Source organism: Pseudophryne corroboree, chromosome 2, assembly GCF_028390025.1.
Source record: "Pseudophryne corroboree isolate aPseCor3 chromosome 2, aPseCor3.hap2, whole genome shotgun sequence".
Taxonomy (NCBI): domain Eukaryota; kingdom Metazoa; phylum Chordata; class Amphibia; order Anura; family Myobatrachidae; genus Pseudophryne; species Pseudophryne corroboree.
In genome coordinates, this window is record NC_086445.1 from 402,618,083 (window position 1) to 402,632,095 (window position 14,013).

Genomic DNA, 14,013 nt, shown 5'->3' on the forward strand with positions numbered 1-14,013 from the left:
TTGGCAGGAAGACACTAAGGAGATGAGAAGGATTTTGCGGATTCTCCATGGCTGAAATGAAGGTATCACAAGTAACTGCTGGGTTTGAACGATTGTGCACTTTGAATACAAAGTAATACTGCAATGAAAGCTGTTAGCAAGGCTATTGGAAACAGGTGGTGTACTGGGCAAATATCCATACTAGTATCTTCATCAGTAAGCATTTTACTGCCTCCAAACAGAACCCTGGTAGATCTCCAAATGGAGGCAGCACAAAAAATACACACGTCATAGAAATTTAAACCTCTTTATATTATAAAAATAATACAAGTCAGTTCTGTTAATATATCTAAAATAAACAAAACCACAACAAAAACCCTACTCTAAGATTCTTTAGGACAGTGTTAAACTTTCTATCCTCAGGAACCAAAAGTCAGATTCTGCTCAACAATAAACAGTAAATCCGCGTATGAAGATGTGATCTGTGGAAAGTTATGCATTTCTGGTCCTGGGAACACTGTCCTGTGGCAAACTTCATGCACCTCCAACCAAAATTCTGGATTTATACAAAAGTGTTATCTATGTCCATTTGTCTCTCAACTCCATGACTGATCATTAAAAGATGATATTACAAAGTCCACGTTTGGTATGTCCTCAGGGTGGTAATCATGGCCATGTGACATGTTGAATCTTTTTCTTTGCTTCGGAGGGCTTCAGGTCATTCTGGAAGAGAAGAAGTAACATTAACTGCTTGGAGCTCCAGAGGAACAACCAGAAGACACTTGACTAGGAACCAACCACGCGTTCCAGAATGTACAATATAAAATATGTATCATTTCAATGTAATGTATTGTTAAATTGTAGTTTATCTGGTAACCAGATGAAAGGTCGACAATGATAAGGTCAACAAACAATGGTCGACATGAGTTTTTTGGAATTTTTTTCCATTTTCAGGACTTTTTCATACTTTTACCATCCACGTGGGCTACAATTGCCTGAAGCATGGTGAGCAAAGTAAGCCGTGCGAGGGGACACAGTGCACTAATTGTGGGTCCACATGCTGAAAGGGAAATCTTGTCACTAATTTCTTTTATAACCCCCCCCCCTTCATTAAAAACTCATATTTTCATGTGTCGACCATTGTCATGTTGACCTTGTGCATGTCGACCTAGACATTGTTGATCTTCTGACTTGACCTTCTGACTGTCGACCCATTGATCAATAACCCTGTCTCTAGGGTAGACCAGCATCTTGGATTGGTGAAATGACAGACCACAAACAGGTGGGGGAAAACAATGAAACAAGTGGATGTTTCTAATGGGCCCTACACATATAAAGATCCGCCGCCGAGCTGCCCGACGGCGGATACGGCCGACGGGCGACCCGGCGGCAGTGACGTTTCTTCATTCCCCCCCTCACCCGGCTCCATTGAAGTGCAGGCAAATATGGACGAGATCGTCCATATTGGCCTCCATGTACAGCCGACGGGGCACCAGCGATGAACGAGCGCGGGGCCGCGCATCGTTCATCGCTGGTGACTCCACACTCAAAGATATGAACGTTATCTCGTTCAATAATGAACGAGATCGTTCATATCTTTGAGAAATATCGGCCAGTGTGTAGGGCCTATTAATCATATAAAGCCCAACATATCTGATGGGAGTATTAGTACGGAAACTACGGCCATGTCCATATAACTGAGAAGGATGGGGCCATGTTTAGCACTAAATTGTCCCTTATTCCCCTACAACCAAACTTTCATTGTATGCCCACAACTGGCAGGTGCTCGTACCATCCGGGCACCAATGTTCTGCTAGGCAGGGTAGTGGTGAACAGGACATACCTCCTGAACTGCACTGTTAAAATAATGTAGTCTTGACAAGGACCTCAAATTGGGATGGTTGCTAACTAGGTTACTAAATCTGGCTATAAATCAATATAGTGAGCATAATGAAAGTGTGAATACTTACAATGAAAATAATAGGATTTTAATACCTACCGGTAAATCCTTTTCTCTTAGTCCGTAGAGGATGCTGGGGATGCTTCAAGAACCATGGGGTATACACGGGATCCGCAGGAGACATGGGCACTTTAAGACTTTAAATGGGTGTGACTGTGAACTGGCTCCTCCCTCTATGCCCCTCCTCCAGACTCCAGTTATAGGAACTGTGCCCAGGGAGACGGACATTTCGAGGAAAAGGATTTATTGTTAAACTAAGGGTGAGATATATACCAGCTCACACCACAAACACGCCGTACAACATGGCATTAAACAGAAGTCCAGTCAACGGCATGAACAAAATCAGCAACAAGCTGACCATAACTGAAACACAACCTTTGTGTAACCCAAGCAATAACTATGAAACAAGTACTGCAGATAGTGTCCGCACAGGGATGGGCGCCCAGCATCCTCTACGGACTAAGAGAAAATAAGAATTTACTTACCGATAATTCTAATTCTCATAGTCCGTAGTGGATGCTGGGAACTCCGTAAGGACCATGGGGAATAGCGGCTCCGCAGGAGACTGGGCACAAAAAGTAAAAGCTTTAGACTAGCTGGTGTGCACTGGCTCCTCCCCCTATGACCCTCCTCCAAGCCTCAGATACTGTGCCCGGACGAGCGTACATAATAAGGAAGGATCTTGAATCCCGGGTAAGACTCATACCAGCCACACCAATCACACCGTACAACTCGTGATCTGAACCCAGTTAACAGTATGATAACCGTAGGAGCCTCTGAAAAGATGGCTTCCAACAATAAACAACCCGATTTGTTTGTAACAATAACTATATACAAGTATTGCAGACAATCCGCACTTGGGATGGGCGCCCAGCATCCACTACGGACTATGAGAAATAGAATTATCGGTAAGTAAATTCTTATTTTCTCTGACGTCCTAGTGGATGCTGGGAACTCCGTAAGGACCATGGGGATTATACCAAAGCTCCCAAACGGGCGGGAGAGTGCGGATGACTCTGCAGCACCGAATGAGAGAACTCCAGGTCCTCCTCAGCCAGGGTATCAAATTTGTAGAATTTAGCAAACGTGTTTGCCCCTGACCAAGTAGCTGCTCGGCAAAGTTGTAAAGCCGAGACCCCTCGGGCAGCCGCCCAAGATGAGCCCACCTTCCTTGTGGAATGGGCTTTTACAGATTTTGGCTGTGGCAGGCCTGCCACAGAATGTGCAAGTTGAATTGTACTACAAATCCAACGAGCAATCGTCTGCTTAGAAGCAGGAGCACCCAGCTTGTTGGGTGCATACAGTATAAACAGCGAGTCAGATTTTCTGACTCCAGCCGTCCTGGAAACATATATTTTCAGGGCCCTGACTACGTCCAGCAACTTGGAGTCCTCCAAGTCCCTAGTAGCCACAGGTACCACAATAGGTTGATTCATGTGAAACGCTGAAACCACCTTAGGGAGAAATTGAGGACGAGTCCTCAATTCCGCCCTATCCGAATGAAATATCAGGTAAGGGCTTTTATAGGATAAAGCCGCCAATTCTGATACGCGCCTGGCTGAAGCCAGGGCCAACAGCATTACCACTTTCCATGTGAGATATTTCAAATCCACTGTGGCAAGTGGTTCAAACCAATGTGATTTTAGGAACCCTAAAACTACATTGAGATCCCAAGGTGCCACTGGAGGCACAAAAGGAGGCTGTATATGCAGTACCCCTTTGACAAACGTCTGAACTGCAGGCACTGAAGCCAGTTCTTTCTGGAAGAAGATCGACAGGGCCGAAATTTGAACCTTAATGGATCCTAATTTTAAGCCCATAGACAATCCTGCTTGCAGGAAATGTAGGAAACGACCCAGTTGAAATTCCTCCGTAGGGGCCTTCTTGGCCTCACACCACGCAACATATTTTCGCCAAATGCGATGATGTTTTGCAGTTACATCCTTCCTGGCCTTGATCAGGGTAGGGATGACTTCATCTGGAATGCCTTTTTCCTTCAGGATCCGGCGTTCAACCGCCATGCCGTCAAACGCAGCCGTGGTAAGTCTTGGAACAGACAAGGTCCCTGCTGGAGCAGGTCCTTCCTTAGAGGTAGAGGCCACGGGTCCTCCGTGAGCATCTCTTGCAGCTCCGGGTACCAAGTTCTTCTTGGCCAATCCGGAGCCACGAGTATCGTTCTTACTCCTCTCCTTCTTATGATTCTCAGTACTTTTGGTATGAGAGGAAGAGGAGGGAACACATATACCGACTGGAACACCCACGGAGTTACCAGAGCGTCCACCGCTATTGCCTGAGGGTCCCTTGACCTGACGCAATATCTGTCCAGTTTCTTGTTGAGACGGGACGCCATCATGTCCACCTTTGGTTTTTCCCAACGGTTTACAATCACTTGGAAGACTTCTGGATGAAGTCCCCACTCCCCCGGGTGGAGGTCGTGTCTGCTGAGGAAGTCTGCTTCCCAGTTGTCCACTCCCGGAATGAACACTGCTGACAGTGTTATCACATGATTTTCCGCCCAGCGAAGAATCCTTGCAGCTTCTGCCATTGCCCTCCTGCTTCTTGTGCCGCCCTGTCTGTTTACGTGGGCGACAGCCGTGATGTTGTCCGACTGGATCAATACCGGTTGACCCTGAAGCAGAGGCCTTGCTTGACTTAGGGCATTGTAAATGGCCCTTAGCTCTAGGATATTTATGTGAAGAGACGTTTCCATGCTTGACCACAAGCCCTGGAAATTTCTTCCCTGTGTGACTGCTCCCCAGCCTCTCAGGCTGGCATCCGTGGTTACCAGCATCCAATCCTGAATGCCGAATCTGCGGCCCTCTAGAAGATGAGCCTTCTGTAACCACCACAGGAGAGATACCCTTGTCCTTGGAGATAGGGTTATCCGCTGATGCATCTGAAGATGCGATCCGGACCATTTGTCCAGCAGATCCCACTGAAAAGTTCTTGCATGGAATCTTCCGAATGGAATCGCTTCGTAAGAAGCCACCATTTTTCCCAGGACTCTCGTGCACTGATGCACTGACACTTGTCCTGGTTTTAGGAGGTTCCTGACTAGCTCGGATAACTCCCTGGCCTTCTCCTCCGGGAGAAACACCTTTTTCTGGACTGTGTCCAGAATCATCCCTAGGAACAGTAGACGTGTTGTCGGAATCAGCTGTGATTTTGGAATATTTAGAATCCACCCGTGCTGACGTAGCACTACCTGAGATAGTGCTACTCCGACCTCTAACTGTTCCCTGGACCTTGCCCTTATCAGGAGATCGTCCAAGTAAGGGATAATTAATACGCCTTTTCTTCGAAGAAGAATCATCATTTCGGCCATTACCTTGGTAAAGACCCGTGGTGCCGTGGACAATCCAAACGGCAGCGTCTGAAACTGATAATGACAGTTTTGTATCACAAACCTGAGGTACCCTTGGTGAGAAGGGTAGATTGGGACATGGAGATAAGCATCCTTGATGTCTAGAGATACCATATAGTCCCCTTCTTCCAGGTTCGCTATCACTGCTCTGAGTGACTCCATCTTGAATTTGAACCTTTTTATGTAAGTGTTCAAAGATTTTAGATTTAAAATTGGTCTCACCGAGCCGTCCGGCTTCGGTACCACAAACAGCGTGGAATAATACCCCTTTCCCTGTTGTAGGAGGGGTACCTTGATTATCACCTGCTGGGAATACAGCTTGTGAATAGCTTCCAATACTGCCTCCCTGTCGGAGGGAGACGTTGGTAGAGCAGACTTCAGGAACCGGCGAGGGGGAGACGTCTCGAATTCCAATTTGTACCCCTGTGATACTACCTGCAGGATCCAGGGGTCCACTTGCGAGTGAGCCCACTGCGCGCTGAAATTCTTGAGACGGCCCCCCACCGTGCCAGAGTCTGCTTGCAGAGCCCCAGCGTCATGCTGAGGACTTGGCAGAAGCGGGGGAGGGCTTCTGCTCCTGGGAAGAGGCTGCATGGTGCAGTCTTTTTCCCCTTCCTCTGCCCCGGGGCAGGAACGAGCGGCCTTTTTCCCTCTTGCCCTTAGAGGGACGAAAGGACTGGGTTTGAAAAGACGGTGTCTTTTTCTGCTGAGAGGTGACCTGGGGTAAAAAGGTGGATTTTCCAGCCGTTGCTGTGGCCACCAGGTCCGATAGACCGACCCCAAATAACTCCTCCCCTTTATACGGCAATACTTCCATATGTCGTTTGGAATCCGCATCACCTGACCACTGTCGCGTCCATAACGTTCTTCTGGCAGAAATGGACATCGCACTTACTCTAGATGCCAGGGTGCAAATATCCCTCTGTGCATCTCGCATATATAGTAATGCATCCTTTAAATGCTCTATAGTTAATAATATACTGTCCCTATCCAGGGTATCAATATTTTCAGTCAGGGAATCCGACCAAGCCACTCCAGCGCTGCACATCCAGGCTGAGGCGATCGCTGGTCGCAGTATAACACCGGTATGTGTGTATATACCTTTTAAGATATTTTCCAGCCTTCTATCAGCTGGTTCCTTGAGAGCGGCCGTATCAGGAGACGGTAACGCCACTTGTTTTGATAAGCGTGCGAGCGCCTTATCTACCCTAGGGGGTGTTTCCCAACGTGCCCTAACCTCTGGCGGGAAAGGGTATAGTGCCAATAATTTATTAGAAATCAGCAGTTTTTTATCGGGGGAAACCCACGCTTTATCACACACCTCATTTAATTCATCTGACTGAGGAAAAACCACTGGTAGTTTTTTCACACCCCACATAATACCCTTTTTTGTGGTACTTGTAGTGTCAGAAATGTTCAATGCCTCCTTCATTGCCGTGATCATGTAACGTGTGGCCCTACTGGACATTACGTTTGTCTCGTCACCGTCGACACTGGATTCAGTATCCGTGTCAGGGTCTGTGTCGACCATCTGAGGTAACGGGCGTTTTAGCGCCCCTGACGGTGTCTGAGACGCCTGAACAGGCACTAATAGATTTGTCGGCTGTCTCATGTCGTCAACAGTTTTTTGCAAAGTGCTGACATTGTCACGTAATTCTTTAATTACTACCATCCAGTCAGGTGTCGACTCCCTAGGGGGTGACATCACTAACACAGGCAATTGCTCTGCTTCCACATCATTTTCCTCCTCATACATGTCGACACAATCGTACCGACACCCAGCACACACACAGGGAATGCTCTGATAGAGGACAGGACCCCACTAGCCCTTTGGGGAGACAGAGGGAGAGTTTGCCAGCACACACCAGAGCGCTATATATATACAGGGATAACCTTATATAAGTGTTACTCCCTGTTATAGCTGCTGTATTTATATATTAGCTGCCAATAGTGTCCCCCTCTCTGTTTTACCCTGTTACTGTAGTGCAGGACTGCAGGGGAGAGTCAGGGAGCCGTCCTTCCAGCGGAGCTGTGAAAGAAAATGGCGCTTGTGTGCTGAGGAGAAAGGCTCCGCCCCCTTCACGGCGGCCTTTTCTCCCGCTTTTTTCAGGAAACTGGCAGGGGATAAATGCATCCATATAGCCCAGGAGCTATATGTGATGCATTTTTTTTAGCCATATAAGGTTTTTATATCGTTTTTATTGCGTCTCAGGGCGCTCCCCCCCAGCACCCTGCACCCTCAGTGACCGGAGTGTGAAGTGTGCTGAGAGCAATGGCGCACAGCTGCAGTGCTGTGCGCTACCTTATTTGAAGACCGGAACGTCTTCTGCCGCCGCTTTCTCCGGACCTCTTCGCTCTTCTGGCTCTGTAAGGGGGCCGGCGGCGCGGCTCCGGGACCCATCCAGGCTGAACCTGTGATCGTCCCTCTGGAGCTAATGTCCAGTAGCCAAGAAGCCCAATCCACTCTGCAGTCAGGTGAGTTCGCTTCTTCTCCCCTTAGTCCCACGATGCAGTGAACCTGTTGCCAGCAGGACTCACTGAAAATAAAAAACCTATTTAAACTTTTACTTCTAAGCAGCTCAGGAGAGCCACCTAGCTTGCACCCTTCTCGTTCGGGCACAAAAATCTAACGGAGGCTTGGAGGAGGGTCATAGGGGGAGGAGCCAGTGCACACCAGCTAGTCTAAAGCTTTTACTTTTTGTGCCCAGTCTCCTGCGGAGCCGCTATTCCCCATGGTCCTTACGGAGTTCCCAGCATCCACTAGGACGTCAGAGAAAAGGATTTACCGGTAGGTATTAAAATCCTATTTTCTCATACGTCCTAGAGGATGCTGGGGATGCTTCAAGAACCATGGGGTTTATACCAAAGCTCTAGAACGGGCGGGAGAGAGCGGATGACTGCAGCACCGATTGACCAAACAAGAGGTTCTCCTCATCCAAGGTATCAAACTTGAAAAACTTCGCAAAGGTGTTTGATCCTGACCAAGTAGCAGCTCGGCAAAGCTGTAATGCCGAGAACCCTCGGGCAGCCGCCCAGGATGAGCCCACCTTTCTGGTAGAATGGGCTTTCACTGATTTCGGTAATGGCAATCCTGCCGAAGAATGAGCCTGCTGAATCGTATTACAGATCCAGCGTGCAATAGTCTGCTTGGAAGCAGGAGCTCCAATCTTGTTGGGAGCCCACAGGACAAACAGAGCCTCTGTTTTTCTAATCTGAGCCATTCTGACAACATAGATTTTCAAAGCTCTGACCACATCGAGAGACTTCGACTCCGCCAAGGCGTCAGTAGCCACTGGCACCACAATAGGCTGGTTTACGTGAAACGATGAAACCACTTTTGGCAGAAATTGCTGACGAGTTCTCAACTCCGCTCTTTCTGCATGGAAGATTAAATAGGGGCTTTTGTGAGACAAAGCCGCCAATTCAGACACCCGCCTTGCGGATGCTAAGGCCAATAGCATGACCAGTTTCCAAGTAAGGAATTTTAACTGAACCTTACGCAAAGGTTCAAACCAAATGAGATTGTAGAAACTGTAACACCACATTAAGATCTCATGGTGCCACTGGGGGGCACAAAGGGAGGTTGGATGTGCAGCACGCCCTTCACGAAGGTCTGAACTTCTGGAAGGGAGGCCAATTCTTTCTGAAAGAAAATAGATAAGGCCGAAATCTGTACTTTAATGGAGCCTAACTTTAGGCCCGCATCCACACCTGCTTGCAAAAAATGGAGCAAACGCCCCAGCTGAAATTCTTCCGTAGGAGCCTTCTTGGATTCACACCAAGACACATACTTTCTCAAAATATGGTGGTAATGCTTTGCCGTTACTTCTTTTCTAGCCTGAAGTAGTGTGGGAATGACTTCATTGTGAATTCCCTTTCGGGCTAGGATTTGGCGTTCAACCGCCATGCCGTCAAACGCAGCAAGTCTTGATACACGCACAGTCCTTGCTGTAGCAGGTCCTCTCATAGAGGAAGAGGCCAGGGATCTTCTATGAGTAATTCTTGAAGATCTGGATACCAAGCATTCCTTGGCCAGTCCGGAACAATGAGGATCGCCTGAACCTTTGTTCTTCTTATGATCTTCATCACCTTCGGAATGAGTGGAAGTGGAGGGAACACATAGACCGACTGAAACACCCACGGTGTCACCAGGGCGTCCACCGCTATTGCTTGAGGGTCCCTCGACCTGGAACAATATCTCTGAAGTTTCTTGTTGAAGCGGGACGCCATCATGTCTATTTGAGGAATTCCCCAACGACTTGTCACTTCTGCAAAAACCTCTTGATGAAGACCCCACTCTCCTGGATGGAGATCGTGTCTGCTGAGGAAGTCTGCTTCCCAGTTGTCCACTCCTGGAATGAAGACTGCTGACAGAGCGCTTGCATGTCTTTCCGCCCAGCAAAGAACTTTCGTGGCCTCGGCCATCGCCGCTCTTTGTTCCGCCCTGGCGGTTTATGTACGCCACTGCTGTTATGTTGTCTGACTTAATCAAGACTGGCAGACAGCGAAGAAGATGTTAATTCCAGAATGTTTATGTGCAGACAAGCTTCTTGGCTTGACCATTTTCCCTGAAAGTTTCTCCCCTGTGTGACTGCTCCCCAGCCTCGGAGACTTGCACCTGTGGTCACCAGGATCCAATCCTGAATCCCGAACCTGCGTCCCTCCAGAAGGTGAGAACTGTGCAGCCACCACAGAAGGGAGATCCTGGTCCTGGAAGATAGGATTATTTTCCGGTGCATGTCCAGGTGAGACCCGGACCACTTGTCCAACAGGTCCCACTGAAATACCCTGGCATGGAACCTGCCATACGGAATGGCCTTGTAGGCCGCCACCATCTTCCCCAGTAACCGAGTGCATTGAAGAACTGACACTTTTGCCGGTTTCAGAATCTGTTTTACCATATTCTGTATTTCCAGAGCCTTTTTCACTGGAAGAAAAAATAAGAATTTACTCACCGGTAATTCTATTTCTCGTAGTCCGTAGTGGATGCTGGGAACTCCGTAAGGACCATGGGGAATAGCGGGCTCCGAAGGAGGCTGGGCACTCTAGAAAGATCTTAGACTACCTGGTGTGCACTGGCTCCTCCCACTATGACCCTCCTCCAAGCCTCAGTTAGGTACTGTGCCCGGACGAGCGTACACAATAAGGAAGGATTTTGAATCCCGGGTAAGACTCATACCAGCCACACCAATCACACCGTACAACTCGTGATATGAAACACAGTTAACAGTATGAAACAATAGAGTCTCTCAACAGATGGCTCAACAATAACCCGATTTAGTTAACAATAACTATGTACAAGTATTGCAGATAAACCGCACTTGGGATGGGCGCCCAGCATCCACTACGGACTACGAGAAATAGAATTACCGGTGAGTAAATTCTTATTTTCTCTAACGTCCTAGTGGATGCTGGGAACTCCGTAAGGACCATGGGGATTATACCAAAGCTCCCAAACGGGCGGGAGAGTGCGGATGACTCTGCAGCACTGAATGAGAGAACTCCAGGTCCTCCTCAGCCAGGGTATCAAATTTGTAGAATTTTGCAAACGTGTTTGCCCCTGACCAAGTAGCTGCTCGGCAAAGTTGTAAAGCCGAGACCTCTCGGGCAGCCGCCCAAGATGAGCCCACCTTCCTTGTGGAATGGGCATTGACAGATTTTGGCTGTGGCAGGCCTGCCACAGTATGTGCAAGCTGAATTGTACTACAAATCCAACGAGCAATAGTCTGCTTAGAAGCAGGAGCACCCAGCTTGTTAGGTGCATATAGGATAAACAGCGAGTCAGATTTTCTGACTCTAGCCATTCTGGAAACATATTTTCAGTGCCCTGACAACGTCTAGCAACTTGGAGTCCTCCAAGTCCCTAGTAGCCTAGGCACCACAATAGGCTGGTTCAGGTGAAACGCTGACACCACCTTTGGGAGAAACTGGGGACGAGTCCTCAATTCTGCCCTATCCATATGGAAAATCAAATAAGGGCTTTTACAAGACAAAGCCGCCAACTTTGATACTCGCCTGGCAGAAGCCAAGGCCAATAACATAACCACCTTCCACGTGAGATATTTCAGATCCACGGTTTTTAGTGGTTCAAACCAATGTGATTTTAAGAAACTCAACACCACGTTGAGATCCCAAGGTGCCACAGGAGGCACAAACGGGGGCTGACTCTGCAGCACTCCTTTAATAAATGTCTGAACTTCAGGTACTGAAGCTAGTTCTTTTTGAAAGAAAATCGACAGAGCCGAGATCTGTACCTTAATGGAACCCAATTTAAGGCCCATAGTCACTCCTGCTTGCAGGAAATGCAGAAATCGACCTAGTTGAAATTCCTCTGTTGGGGCCCTTTCGGCCTCACACCATGCAACATATTTTCGCCATATGCGGTGATAATGAGTTGCTGTAACCTCTTTCCTGGCTTTAGTAAGCGTAGGAATGACTTCCTCCGGAATGCCCTTTTCCTTCAGGATCCGGCGTTCAACCGCCATGCCGACAAACGCAGCCGCGGTAAGTCTTGGAACAGACAGGGCCCCTGCTGCCGCAGGTCCTGTCTGAGTGGCAGAGGCCATGGGTCCTCTGATATAAATTCTTGAAGTTCTGGGTACCAAGCTCTTCTTGGCCATCCACGAGTATCGTTCTTACTCCTCGCCTTCTTATTATTCTCAGTACCTTTGGTATGAGAGGCAGAGGGGAGAACACATAAACCGACTGGTACACCCACGGTGTTACCAGAGCGTCCATAGCTATCGCCTGAGGGTCCCTTGACCCGGTGCAATATCTTTTATAGCTTTTTGTTGAGGCGGGACGCCATCATGTCCACCTGTGGCCTTTCCCAATGGTGTACAATCCTATTGGAAGACTTCTGGAGGAAGTCCCCATTCTCCCGGGTGGAGGTCGTGTCTGTTGAGAAGGTCTGCTTCCCAGTTGTCCACTCCGGGAATGAACACTGCTGACAGTGCTAACACATGATTTTCCGCCTATCGGAGAATCCTTGTGGCTTCTGCCATCGCCATCCTGCTTCTTGTGCCGCCCTGTTGGTTTACATGGGCGACTGCCGTGATGTTGTCTGATTGGATCAGTACCGGCTGGTTTTGAAGCAGAGGCCTTGCCGGCCTCAGGGCATTGTAAATGGCCTTCAGGTCCAGAATATTTATGTGTAGGGAAATAACCTGACTTGACCAAAGTCCCTGGAAATTTCTTCCCTGTGTGACTGCCTCCAAGCCTCAAAGGCTGGAATCCATGGTCACTAGGACCTAGTCCTGTATGCCGAACCTGCGGCCCTCTTGAAGATGGGCACTCTGCAGCCACCACAGTAGAGATACCCTGGTCCTTGGAGACAGGGTTATCAGCCTATGCATCGGAAGATGCGATCCGGACCACTTGTCTAACAGGTCCCTCTGAAAAGTTCTTGTATGGAACCTGCCTAATGGGATTGCTTCGTAGGAAGCTACCATTTTTCCCAGGACTCGCGTGCAATGATGCACCGCTACCTATTTTGGCTTCAGGAGGTCTCTGACTAGAGATGACAACTCCTTGGCTTTCTCCTCCGGGAGAAACACTATTTCTGGTTTATGTCCAGAACCATCCCCAGGAACAGTAGACGTGTCATAGGAACCAGCTGTGACTTTGGACTGTTTAGAATCCAACCATGCTGTTGCAGCACTTTCCAAAATAGTGCTACCCCGACTACCAACTGCTCCTTGGACCTCGCCCTTATAACGAGATTGTCCAAGTACGGGATAATTACAACTCCCTTTTTTTGAAGGAGTATCAACATTTCGGCCATTACCTTGATAAAACACCCTCGGTGCCATGTACAGTCCAAACGGCAGTGTCTGGACTTGGTAATGGTAATCCTGTACCACAAATCTGAGGTACTCCTGGCGAGGATGGTAAATGGGGACATGCAGGTAAGCATCCTTGATGTCCCAGGATACCATGTAATCCCCCTCGTCCAGGCTTGGAATAACCGCCCTGAGCGATTCCATCTTGAACTTGAATTTTTGTGTTCAAGGATTTTAAATATAAAATGGGTCACACCGAACCATGCAGTTTCGGTACCTCAACCCGTGTGGAATAGTAACCCCGTCCTTGTTGAAGTAGGGGCACCTTGAGTATTACCTGCTGGGAATACCGCTTATTAATTGCCTCTAGCACAGCCTCCCTGCCTGAGGGAGTTGTCAGCAAGGCATATTTTAGGAAACGGCTGGGGGGAGACATCTCGAATTCCAGCTTGTACCCCTGAAATACTACTTGAAAGAAACAGGGATCCACCTGTGAGCGAGCCCACTAATTGCTGAAATTTTTGAGACGGCCCCCCACCGTACCTGGCTACACCTGTGGAGCACCCGCGTCATGGTGTGGCCTCACAGGAGGCGGAGGAAGAATCTTGATTCTGGGAACAGGCTGACTGGTGCAGCTTTTTTCCCTCTACCCTCGTCTCTGTACAGAAAGGAAGCGCCATTTGACCCGCTTGCTTTTCTGAAGCCGAAAGGACTGTACCTTTGTCTGTGAGGAAACCTGAGGTAAAATTATTTCTTCCCAGCAGTTGCTGTGGATACGAGGTCCCAGAGACCATCCCCAAATAATTCCTCACCCTTATAAGGCTCTCTATGCGCTTTTTAAGTCAGCATCACCTGTCCAGTGACAGGTCTCTAATACCCTCCTGACAGAATGGACATTACATTTATTTTGGATGCCAGCCAGCAAAATA

General features: G+C 48.4%; 1 protein-coding gene across 1 annotated transcript in view; it reads right to left on the minus strand.

The window, feature by feature from the left end:
- Positions 1-272: 272 nt before the first annotated feature.
- The window catches only part of C2H2orf49 (chromosome 2 C2orf49 homolog), a 45,172-nt gene continuing 31,431 nt past the window's right edge, over positions 273-14,013 (minus strand). Inside the window, exon 4 of the mRNA XM_063953416.1 lies at positions 273-702. Coding sequence (XP_063809486.1) covers positions 646-702 — 57 coding nt within the window. The 3' untranslated portion in view covers positions 273-645. The remainder of the gene's footprint in view (positions 703-14,013) is intronic.